Source organism: Cebus imitator, unplaced genomic scaffold (assembly GCF_001604975.1).
Source record: "Cebus imitator isolate Cc_AM_T3 unplaced genomic scaffold, Cebus_imitator-1.0 Scaffold9, whole genome shotgun sequence".
NCBI classification, from domain to species: Eukaryota; Metazoa; Chordata; class Mammalia; order Primates; family Cebidae; genus Cebus; species Cebus imitator.
The window spans coordinates 12370378-12382307 of NW_016107324.1; the positions used below are offsets into that span (position 1 = coordinate 12370378).

Here is an 11930-nt window from a genome sequence, read left to right on the forward strand (position 1 = left end):
TTTTTTTTGAGACGGAGTCTTGCTCTGTCATCAGGCTGGAGTTTTATGACGTGATCTCAGTTTACTCCAGTCTCCGCCTCCTGGGTTCAAGCAATTCCCCTGCATCAGCCTTCTGAGTAGCTGGGACTACTGGTGCGCACCACCATGCGCGTCTAATTTTTTTTGTATTTTAGTAGAGATGGGTTTTCACCATGTTGGCCAGGATAGTCTCCATTTCCTAACCTCATGATCCTCCTGCCTCGGCCTCCCAAAGTGCTGGGATTATGGGCGTGAGCCACTGTGCCCTGCCTTGAGACTGAGTTTCACTATTGTTGCCCAGGCTAGAGTGCAATGGCGTGATCTTGACTCACCGAAACCTGCCTCGTGGGTTCAAGCAGTTCTCCTGCCTCAGCCTCCTGAGTAGCTGGGATTACAGGCATGTACCACCATGTCCAGCTAATTTTGAATTTTTAGTAGAGATAGGGTTTCTTCATGTTGGTCAGGCTGGTCTGGAACTCCTGACCTCAAGTGATCTGCCCCCCTCGGCCTCCCAAAGTACTGGGACGACAGGTGTGAGCCACCTTGCCCAGCCTCAAGACGGTCACACTCTTAATTTTCCTCCTCTCTCACTGGTCATCTCCTCTCAATTGACTTTGCTTTTCTCTCTGCTGACCTCTTTCTAGAGATTGGAGTGCCCCAGGATGATAATCTTTTAGGGTCTTCTCTGTCTTCCTGGGTGATCTCATCAAGTCTTATGGCTTTAAATAACCTCCATATGTTTGTTTGTTGATTTATTTTGAGACAGAGTCTCACTCTGTCAAGACTCCCAGGCTGGAGTGCAGTGATGCAATCTGGGCTCACTGCAACCTCTGCCTCCTGGGTTCAGGAGATTCTCCTCCTTCAGCCTCGTGAGTGAGTAGCTGGGATTACAGGCACCCACCACCACATCTGGCTAATTTTTGTTTTGTGTTTGTTGTTGTTGTTGTTGTTGAGACAGAATTTCACTCTTGTCACCCAGCCTGGAATGCATTGGCACAATCTTGGCTCACTGAAGCCTCTGCCTCCTAGGTTTAAGCAATTCTCCTCCCTCACCCTCCTGAATAGCTGGGATTACAGGCATCTGCCACCATGTCTGGCTAATTTTTGTATGTTTAGTAGAGACGGGTTTCACCATGTTGGACCAGGCTCATGTCCAACTCGTGACCTCAAATGATCCTCTCGCCTTGGCCTCCCAAAGTGCTGGGATTACAGGCCTGAGCCACCGTGCCAGAGCTCATATGTTTTATAACTACCAAGTTTATATCTCTAGCCCAGATAGCTTTGACCAAGTCCAAATTTGTATATGTATAATATAAAACCGCCTGCTTTACACCCACTCCCGTGGGAATTTTTTTATTTTTTGAGACAGGGTCTCAGTCTGTCACCAAAGCTGGAGTGTAGTGGTCAGTGACACAATCATGGCTCACTGCAGCCTCGATCTCCCAGGTTCAAGTGATTTTCTTCCTCGGCCTCCTGAGTAGCTGGGACCATGGGCATGTACCACCATGACCAGCTAATTTTTCATTTTTTATAGTGATGAGGTCTCACTATGTTGCCCAGGCTGATTTCAAACTCCTGGACTAAAGCGATCCACCCTCCTCAGCCTCTGAAAGTGTTGGGATTACAAGCATGAGCCACTACATCTGGCCCCCGTGTGGATTCATATAAACAACCCAACATGTTGAGGACTAAGCCTGCTCCAACACAGTCTTTCCTACTTCAGTTGATGGCAGTTTCATCCCTCTATTATATTTGTTCTGGCCAAAAATCCTGGAGTTATCCTTGTCATTTCTCTCTCATATGCCACATTCAATCCATGAAGATATCCTGTTGGCTCTACTGATATATCCAGAACCTTATATACTTCTCCCACCTTGTCCAAAAGGCCACCATCTCTAGCTTGGATTACTGAAATAGCCTCATAACAGATCATACTGCTTTTATTCTGTCTGTCTACAATCTATTCTCAACACAGCAACCATAGTAACTCTTAAAATAGAAGTGACCTCCACTAGGTCACTTGAATGAATGAGAAACGTTAATTATAATACCTACAGTAGAAAATTATTGTAGGCCAGGAGCAATCGCTCATGCCTGTAATCCCAGCACTTTGGGAGGCCGAGGTGGGTGGATCACCTGAGGTCAGGAGTTCAAGACCACCCTGGCTAACATAGTGAAAGCCCATCTCTACTAAAACTACAAAAATCAGTCGGGTGTGGTGGCACACACCTGTGGTCCCAGCTACTCAGGAGTCTGAGGCAGGAGAATTGCTTGAACCCGGGAGGCGGAGGTTGCAGTGAGCTGAGATTGCATCACTGCACTCCAGCCTGAGTGACAGAGTGACACTCTGTTTCAAAAAAAAAAGAAAAAAGTTATTGTAGGGATTAAATAACTGGCAAAGATCCTGACACAGAATGGATACTGAACAAATGTTAGATCCTTACCACCCTTCTTCCTTCTCCCTTCTCCAAATATCCTCCCACTTGCCTGCTCTTATACCACTGCTCCCTCCTTCCTCTCTGAAATTTTTACCATTCTAGTCTCTCCTTTGAGTTTAAATCTAGGGAAATCCTACAAGTGCCACAGATGTCCTCTGAAAAGAAAGTCTGGGAAATATTTTCTTTCTTTTTCTGTTTTTGAGACAGGATCTCTCTCTGTTGCTCAGGCTGGAGTGCAGTGGCAAAAACATGGCTCACTGCAGGCTCAAACTCCTGGACTCAAGTGATCCTCCTGCCTCAGCCTCCTGAGTAGCTGGGACTTCAGGCATGCACTGCCATGCCCAGCTAAGAGGCCAGCTATATTCATTACCACAACTGTTTATCAAATTAGGATATTGTCACAGAGAAACAGGGATAGCACAGATTTTAAAGATCAAATTTATTGGCTGGGTTTGGTGGCTCACGCCTGTAATCCCAGCACTTTGGGAGGCGGAGGAGGGCGGATCACAGGTCAGGAGTTCGAGACCAGCCTCATCAACATAATGAAACCCTGTCTCTACTAAAAATACAAGAAATTAGCTGAGTGTGATGGTGGATGCCTGTATCCCAGCTACTCAGGAGGCTGAGGCAGGAGAATCGCTTGAACCCAGGAGGCAGAGGTTGTAGTGAGCCGAGATCACACCCCTGCATTCCAGCCTGGGTGACAGAGAGAGACAAAAAAAAAAAAAAAGGAAAAAACCCCCACTTTATTGAAGTGTAATTTACATGCAGATTTTATGTGTATTCTTTGATGAGTTTTGACAAATGTTTGGGTAATTTTATTTGTGTTGGAGGCAGTAATGTCTCCTGGGATTATGCAGGTCCAGGCATTTAACAGAGGGATCCTGGTTAGGAAACAGGACAACATCAGGGCTCTGGGAAACATAATCAAACAGGAACAAGTGGAGACACCAAGGGCTGGCCCGAGGTTAGTCCTGGGATCTCACTGCACCAGGATCCGGTCCTCTGGAATGCCTGGAGACTTCATGGCAGCTTCCGGCCCTCCTCAGGGAGCGGTCTCACCACTCTGATGTGTGTTTAGGCCACGAGGTGAGAGCTAGGGCTGGGTTCTGGCTCTACGCCCTGCAACTTTCCTGCCACTACTCGCGCCTGTATCCCTGCCCAACAATAGGGGGCGCTCCAGTCGGTGATAGCCAACTTCCACCGGAGCCACCACAACCGCACCGCCCGATTGCCTCTCCAGCCTGTTAGAAACCGGTTTCAGATCCGCGGTAGAACCGCGGGCGGGAAAAGGTCAAAGCGCTGTCTAGGGTTCCCCTTCGGGTCCGCCATCCTCTGGTCTCCCTGGTCTCCCAGGCTCTGGGCTGACTAGGCGCGGACAGCTGAGCCCGCCTTTCAACCAGGCCCTTTCTCCCGCCCCTCTGCAGCTGAAACCCTCAAGAGGTTGCAGGTTCAGCTTTGACTTATAGAGACTACAACTCCAAATTCAGAGTCGCTGGGGAAACTGAGGCAGGACTGGGGACTCTGGGTGAGAGGTCAGGCGCTGGTCGCGGACTCTTTCTTCCGAGAGCTGAGACGGCTCTTCTGATAGCCCAAAGCTATTAATGCCGATCCTAGAAGTAAGCGCAGAGGTCCGGGCGGCTGGCCGGGGAGAGCGGCTGGGAAACCTCAGGGCGGCGCTGACTGGAGGTGGGGCCGCCCACGCGGCTGGGAAACCTCAGGGTGGCGCTGGCTGGAGGTGGGGCCGGGGGCGGGTTCCTGGCGGAGGGCGGGGCAGGCATGGGCTACCGGGTGTGCCAGCCAAGCCCGACACAGAGGAGGTGGTGGTGGTGGCCCTCGCCTGTGGCCCAGGTGCTGCTTGCGCTCGAACTCGCCGCCATGGAGGAGTTCCAGGAGCCTCTGAGTGGGCAGCTCCGGCTCTGCTTCTCGCCTGCGGCCCGGACCAGCCTCTTGCTGCTCAGGCTCAACGACGCTGCGCTGCGGGCGCTGCAAGAGTGTCAGCAGCAACAGGTACGGCCGATCCCCTTCTTCTCTAGTCCCTGCCTCTGGGGACTTTGGGCCTCAGCTGCCTACCCTGGAGAAGGTGCAGGGGAGAGGGAGCGGCGTCCGCAAACTCTGGCCTCCCCAGCTCTCCAAATGAAGCCCGCTAGGCAGGTGACCCCAGGCTTCGGACCCCGGATCCCGGGGACACCGCTTCACCTGACCTCAATAGTCACATCTTCGCTCTCCCCGCAGGTACGGCCGCTGATTGCTTTCCAAGGCCACCGAGGGGTAAGTGCTGGCCCAGGGTGTGTGAGCGAGGTGGGGGAGAGGGAGCACAAACGTGGGCTGGAGGTGAAAGGTGTGGTCGGGGCTGGAGGCTGCGAGTGGTAGTCTGAGGTAGTTCCGAGAAATGAACCCCAGGTGGGGCGAGGAGGCTGCTGGGGTTGTCTCAGGGGGTTGTGGTTGAAGGGACTGTGCCGTTTCAGCCTCCTGGGGAACTCAGGCCCAGCTGCACCTGGTGTGCTAACGAGCCCCGTGGGACCCGTCTTAGTCTTAGGCCGGCTCCGGGACGAGAGGCGGCGGCAGGAGGGGGAGGGGCTGACTTCACGGGGCTTACCGTCTCCTTCCACCTCCAGTATCTGAGGCTCCCAGGCCCTGGCTGGTCCTGCCTCTTCTCCTTCATAGTGTCCCAGTGTGGCCAGGAGGGCGCTGGTGGTAGCTTGGACCTTGTGTGCCAACGCTTGGTCAGGTAAGGGGGAACAATAGGTAGCAGGCAAGAAGAGGTTTGTGGAAAGTGTGGGAGGGAAATGTGGAGAGGTACTTAAAAGCTCACCACCCTCCTGTTTTTTTTTCCACCATCCCTTTCCAGGTCTGGGCCTAACCGCCTTCACTGCATGGGCTCACTCAGGGAGCGCCTCACTATTTGGGCAGCCATGAATTCTATCCCAGCCCCATTATCAGTTCAGGGACACAACCTGACTGAAGATGCCAGACATCCTGAGAGCTGGCAGAACACAAGAGACTATTCTGAAGGACATGCAATATCACAGCCACAGATGGCGCTAGAGGAGGTAAGGCCAGAAACTGCAGGGAGTTTCGATACGGTGGGGCAAAGCCTGAAGTCCGAGGTATCCCAGTACTCCAGGGAACCAAGTGCTCCTGTCACTTTCCCCACCAGGTGTCTATGTCAGATCCACTGGCAAGCAACCAAGGACAGTCACTCCCAGGATCCTCAAGGGAGCACATGGCACAGTGGGAAGTTAGGTACTTTGGATGGGGTGGGACTAACATGGGAAGATTTCGCATTGTCTTCCTTTCTAATCTCCACTCTTAAATGTTGTCTAATAAAAGATCCAGTTCCACCTCCCACCCTGATTTTCTTCTATCCCCTTCCCTTTAAATATCCTAGAAACCAGACATATCTTCCAAACAGAGAACCTGATCAGGCACTGCCTTCCTCTACCAGCCGGAAACGTCTGGAGAAGGTAAGTTATAATGACAAGGGCTTTTCTTTTCTTTTTGAGACGGAGTCTTGTTCTGTCACCAGGCTGGAGTGCAGTGGTGTGATCTTGGCTCACTGCAACCTCTGCCTCCCAGGTTCAAGCGATTCTCCTGCCTCAGCCTCCAGAGTAGCTGGGACTACAGGTGCTTTCAGTATGCCCAGCTAATTTGTTTATTTTTAGTAGAGACAGGGTTTCACCATGTTGGCCAGGATAGTCTCAATTTCTTGACCTTAGGATCCGCCGGCCTTGGCCTCCAAAGTGCTGGGATTGCAGGAGTGAGCCACCATACCTGGCTCTGGCTTTTCTTTTTTTGTAACACTGACATAATAAAACAATGGCAAGGACTATTTTGAAGAGCAGTTTTAGTCAAGCTAAAATTTAGAAATTGGAAGCTCCTTATATGGCAAGAGTTTTTTTTTCTAGACGGAGTCTCACTCTGTTGCCAGGTTGGAGTGCAGTGGCGCAATCTCAGCTCACTGCAACCTCTGCCTCCAGGTTCAAATGATTCTCGTGCCTCAGCCTCCCAAGTAGCTGGGATTACAGGCACATGCCACCATGCCCAGCTCATTTCTGAATTTTTTGTTTTTTGAGATGGAGTTTTGCTCCTGTTGCCCAGGCTGGAATGCAATGGTGACCTCGGATCACCACAACCTCTGCCTCCCGGGTTCAAGCGATTCTCCTACCTCAGCCTCCTGAGTAGCTGGGATTACGGGCATGTGCCACCATGCCTGGCTAATTTTTTGTATTTTTGGTAGAGACGGGGTTTCACTGTGTTGGCCAGGATGGTCTCCATTTCCTGACCTCATGATCTGCCTGCTTCAGCCTCCCAAAGTGCTGGGATTACAGGTGTGAGCCACTGCGCCTGGCCTAATTTCTGTATTTTTAGTAGAGACGGGGTTTCACCATGTTGGTCAGAATGGTCTTGATTTCTTTACCTTGTGATCTGCCCGCCTTAGCTTCCTAAAGTGCTAGGACTACAGGTTTGAGCCACCACACTGGCTATGGGAGGACTTTTTTTAGAGACAAGGTCTCTCTGTTCCCCGGGCTGGAGACTCCTGGGCTCAAGCCATCCTATATAGATTTTTTTCTTAGACAGTCTCTCTCTGTCGCCCAGGCTGGAGTGTTGTGGTGTGATCATGACTCACCACAGCCTTGAACTCCTGGGCTCAAGTGATTCTCCCTCTTCAGCTGGTGTGTGCCACTACACAAGGCTAATTGTTTTATTTTTTTTGTAGAGACAGGGTCTCACTATATTACCTAGTTTTGAAATTTTGGGCTCAAGCGATCCCCCCAACTCAGCCTCTGAAAGGGTTGAGATTACAGGTCTTAGCCACTGTGCCCAGCCTGGGAGGAATTTTGGAGAGGACATATTTAGAAGCTCTTGGCTGTTTATGTCACAGATATTTTCCTCAACAGAAACGTTCAGTGCCTGTAGCCACTGTAGAACTAGAAGAAAAGAGGTTCAGAACTCTGCCTCTAGTGCCAAATCCCCTACAAGGCCAGAGCCATCAGGATTTACAAAAGGGAGAAGACTGGGAGCAAGAAGATGAAGATAAGGACATGGACCCCAGATTAGAACACAGATCCTCAGTTCAAGAAGGTGAGTTAATGGGAGGAGGCTAAAAATGCCAGTGGAAAAAGACTTATAATCACTTGTGTTTTCTTGCTTCCTTCCTAGACTCTGGATCCCCAGGTCCTGAAGATGTACCAGACTACCTTCTGTGAGTTCCCTGCTTTTTCTAATTTCATCAAGCCTTGTGCATATATTAAGATACACTTCCTGGAATCTGGGAGCTTTTCAGGGGCAATGAAATTGAAGGCGACACCTCTCTTCTCCTGGCAGGCAATACAGGGCCATCCACAGTGCAGAACAGCAACATGCCTATGAGCAGGAATTTGAGACAGATTATGCTGAATACCGCATCCTGCATGCCCGTGTTGGTGCTGCAAGCCAAAGGTTCATAGAGCTGGGAGCAGAGATTAAGAGAGTTCAGCAAGGAACTCCGGAACACAAGGTAAGGACAGGATCCAGCCTGGCTTTTCAGCTCTACTGGCCATTAACCCCCCGTTAACCACCCATATACCTGGGTTTGTACAGTGACTAAGCAAAGTGACAAGAAAACCTGTTTGAGGGAAAAAATTAGTCTGTTATCATTTGTTAGAATAAGGGAAGTTACTTCCCCCTAACTTTTTTTTGAGACAGTCTAGCTCTGTCACTGAGGCTTGTGTGCAGTGGCACGAGCTCGGCTTACTGCAACCTTCATCTCCTAGGCTAAAGCTATTCTCATGCCTCCACTTTCCAAATAGCTGAGATTATAGGTATATGCCACCATGCTGAGCTAGTTTTCGTATTTTTAGTAGAGACGAGGTTTTACTATGTTGGCCAGGGTGGTCTCGAACTCCTGACCTCAAGTGATCCACCCACCTCAGCCTCCCAAAATGCTGGGATTATAGGTATGACCCACTGTGCCCGGCCCCTTTCTTATTTCTTTTTTTTTTTTTGAGACGGAGTTTCGCTCGTTACCCAGGCTGGAATGCAATGGCGCAATCTCGGCTCACTGCAACCTCTGTCTCCCAGGTTCAAGTGATCCTCCTGCCTCAGCCTCTTGAGTAGCTGGGATTACAGGCACGCGCCACCATGCCCAGCTAATTTTTTGTATTTTTAGTAGAGACGGGGTTTCATCATGTTGACCAGAATGGTCTCGATCTCTTGACCTCGTGATCCACCTGCCTCAGCCTCCCAAAGTGCTGGGATTACAGGCGTGAGCCACCGCGCCCGGCCCTTTCTTATTTCTTAATGTTAAATTCAGTGCTAGTATTTTCTGTTTCAGGTGCTGGAAGAGAAGATAGTCCAGGAATATAAAAAGTTCAGGAAGGTAAGACAAGATCTGGGAATGAAAGTAAGAAGGTAGAAATGAGGATTTTTACTTTTTGACATGGATGCTTTTTCTCCGCAGCGGTACCCAGGTTACAGAGAAGAAAAGCGTCGTTGTGAGTACCTTCACCAGAAATTGTCCCACATTAAAGGTCTCATCCTGGAGTTTGAGGAAAAGAACAGGGGCAGTTGAAGTTATCAAGAGGGCTCTTGACCCTCTGCTTAGTGAAACATGAAGGAACAAAGCAGCTATAAACTAAATAGAATGCAGCTATCTCTTTTTCTTATGCTGACCACTGGAGTCCAGGTGGCAAGTGGAGAGTTGCTCTAGGTTCTTGAGGTTTGGTTTTCATTGTTGCTAATTTTTAGGGTGTGGGCACTGTGCAAAGACTCCATAGCTGTTGTGCTCAGGAGTCTAGAAAAAGGCTTGGCTTCTTCACTTTTAGTTCAGCCAAGTCATTTTCAAGTCCTGAGAAATGACATCATCTTCAAGATAAGATAATGAGGACATTAGGCAAATTAAGTTAATTTAGCCCGGTAGCCTCTCTAAGGAAACAATAATGACAACTTTTGCTAAGAGCTAAAATAACTTGTAGCATACCTGGATATAATGGGAAGGGGCCTGGGTCTTAGCCATGTACTGAATTTTTTTTACCAACATGGCTAAAAAATTAAAACTGATTGCTTCTGTGTTCTTTGTACAAGTTTATATATTTTCCTTAAATCTTCCAAGGCAGTTGGTCCTTAATCCTGGCTTTACATCTGAGCCACTTTTGGGCTATCTAAATAATTAGATCCCCGTGCCCCAGCCCAGATGTTATGAGTTAGAATCTCGAAGATTATGGTTTAGACATCTTTTACTTTTTCCAAGCTCTGTGTGTGACCAAGATATGTATTTTGCTGTAAGGCTCTACCGAATTCATCTTAAAACTGACAGCTAAATATTCTAATTATATAGTAGGAAGAAAGTTCTTTTCTGAACATAGGTGTTTGTAGGATCACCTAAAGTAAGGCTCCTATCTGGAATTATCCAGTGGCTGAAAACAGTAACTGCGCAGGATTTGAGTTTACCTACAAAAGGAGAGAAATGGTTTATTTGGACAAAAGATCATTCTCCAATCCTATCCTTTCTGTTCCTTATTGTTACAAATGAAAGTGGATGCTTCACTCTTAACTAGGAATGATACTGCCTTTCCCAGTTCTACTGGAGAGGGAAATTAAAGGGCCACACCTTAGGCTTTGGAGGGTAGAGCTGCACCCAGCAGTGTCAGCAATTTCTGAAACAACTTGGATGGAACCCCATGATGCCACACCCATAACAGGATATTTCTGGGCAGAGAACAGTCCTTGGGAGGTATAAACATGCAGTAAGCTCAGCTGCATGGCAAGGATAAACAGGAACCCATCCTTAGGGCATGGACAGCCTAACAAGAAAGGCCCTTCACCTGTTCTAAACACCAGGGTAGGCCTGGGCAATAAACATGTAAGGAGAGAAAGAGATGATACATTTGGAAAGAATTTTGAATTAATTATGGATCCAGTCAAGTCAGTCTACAGCTGCAGTGACCAGTATAGTAGCAACTGTATGGCTATTTAAATAAATGAAAACTAAAAAGGGGCTAGGCGCAGTGGCTTATGCCTGTAATCCCAGCACTTTGGGAGGCTGAGGCAGGTGGGTCATGAGATCAACAATTCGAGACCAGACTGACCAACATGGTGAAACCCCATCTCTAAAGAAATACATAAAAAATAAAAAATGTAGTTTCTAGCCATATTTCAGATGCTCCGTAGCTACCATTGAACAGTGTAGATAACATTTCCATCACTGAAGAAAGCTCTATTGGAGTGATAGTGTGTAGAGAACCTCTGGTTCTCAATCTTGTGGAAAATAAGACAGTTTAAAGGGGTCTCATTTATTGTCACAGTTCCAAATGTACAAAAAAAATTAGAAAATACCCCCCAACTCAATTCCCCCCACCCCACAACGTTCCCCTCAACACAAATAATTTTTCCCAAAACCACAAACATAAACTGGTCCTGGTGTTTCCATAAACAGTGCAGCTAAGAAACAGTTTAGAGAAAATTTAACAGGATTCAGATTATATCCATTCTGTCCTCTCAGCCCTGAGAGGTAATAATTCCCATATGGGTCCCAGTCCTCCCCAATGGTTTTCCTATCTCTGGTGGAAGAGTCCTTTTACAAAGTGGTGTTTGACTACTGCTTTAGAGATCCTCCTGTGCCTTCTTCTTCTTCTTGGGCTTTTCTTCTTGAATTACAGGGGGGTTTGTAGCTTCTCGTTGTAAATAGCTAATAAAATCACTTAATTCACGGCCACCCTGAAAACAGAAAGATTACATTAAAACTGTAACTTTTTAAAGAACCCCAATCTGCCCCACCCAAACAGGAAGACTTCTGAGTTTATAAATGCACATTAGTACCCACCTATACTCACCATTAGAGTTTAAAGAGTTTTCAGTTAAATAAACCCAATTAAAGAACTGACTATGCTTAAGAGTGTGTGTTTATGTCATGTGTACGTTTGTGGGGATATAGGACAATTCACTTACTTCGTATTTCTTTGGATTTAGCTTCTTGTTGGCTGGAGAGAAGTATATGGTAGGAAAACTAGGGAAAGAAACATTTATTAATTTCAAGGAGTCACGTGGGCCCATGCTGCAAAACTCTTAAGCCAAGAAGGAATCAGTGGTTCTGCCTTCAAATGGAATATGAAGACCTCCCCCAAAACCATGCCTTGTAAAGAAATAGTTTCCTGGTGGTTACAAGCTTTATTCCTATCAATTGCCTGGATATGTTTGTTAGTTTTTAATCCACTTACCCTCTGACTTCATATGGAGAAGGCACATCATTGGCTGTGGCATCCATCTTGGCTATGACGATATTTGGGTCTTTGCTGAGCTGTTAATAAAATAGGTTAAATGTTTAAATTCCAAGTTTTCAGTGACTGAGGGACACTTAGTCAATTCAAGACTTAATCTCAGGGCCGGGCGCGGTGGCTCATGCCTGTAATCCCAGCACTTTGGGAGGCCGAGGCGGGTGGATCACAAGGTCAAGAGATCGAGACCATCCTGGTCAACATGGTGAAACCCCGTCTC

The 11930-nt window shown here is 47.9% G+C and overlaps 2 protein-coding genes across 2 annotated transcripts in view; one reads left to right on the top strand and one right to left on the bottom strand.

Annotated features, from left to right (window-relative positions):
* The first annotated feature begins 4165 nt into the window (after positions 1–4165).
* Positions 4166–9517, top strand: ELL3 (elongation factor for RNA polymerase II 3). The gene is made up of 11 exons (XM_017546062.2): positions 4166–4466; positions 4692–4727; positions 5075–5187; positions 5308–5509; positions 5617–5702; positions 5848–5923; positions 7358–7541; positions 7620–7662; positions 7785–7956; positions 8773–8817; positions 8899–9517. Exons 1-11 carry the CDS (start codon positions 4236–4238, stop codon positions 9007–9009), a joined length of 1299 nt encoding a protein of 432 aa, XP_017401551.1. The 5' UTR covers positions 4166–4235; the 3' UTR covers positions 9010–9517.
* Positions 9518–10708: 1191 nt separating this feature from the next.
* The window catches only part of PDIA3 (protein disulfide isomerase family A member 3), a 25399-nt gene continuing 24177 nt past the window's right edge, over positions 10709–11930 (bottom strand). Inside the window, exons 7-9 of the mRNA XM_037744129.1 lie at positions 11654–11733; positions 11385–11442; positions 10709–11153 (exon numbers count right to left, since the gene is read on the bottom strand). Coding sequence (XP_037600057.1) covers positions 11040–11153; positions 11385–11442; positions 11654–11733 — 252 coding nt within the window. The 3' untranslated portion in view covers positions 10709–11039. The remainder of the gene's footprint in view (positions 11154–11384; positions 11443–11653; positions 11734–11930) is intronic.

What these genes read in the sequence shown, in the direction of transcription:
- ELL3 (XM_017546062.2), top strand. Translation starts at nt 4,236, where the DNA reads ATGGGCTACCGGGTGTGCCAGCCAAGCCCGACACAGAGGAGGTGGTGG. An exon ending in GCCGGAAACGTCTGGAGAAG is followed by an intron (nt 5,924 to 7,357) that starts GTAAGTTATAAT and finishes TTTCCTCAACAG; the next exon opens with AAACGTTCAGTGCCTGTAGC. An exon ending in AAGGAACTCCGGAACACAAG is followed by an intron (nt 7,957 to 8,772) that starts GTAAGGACAGGA and finishes TTTCTGTTTCAG; the next exon opens with GTGCTGGAAGAGAAGATAGT.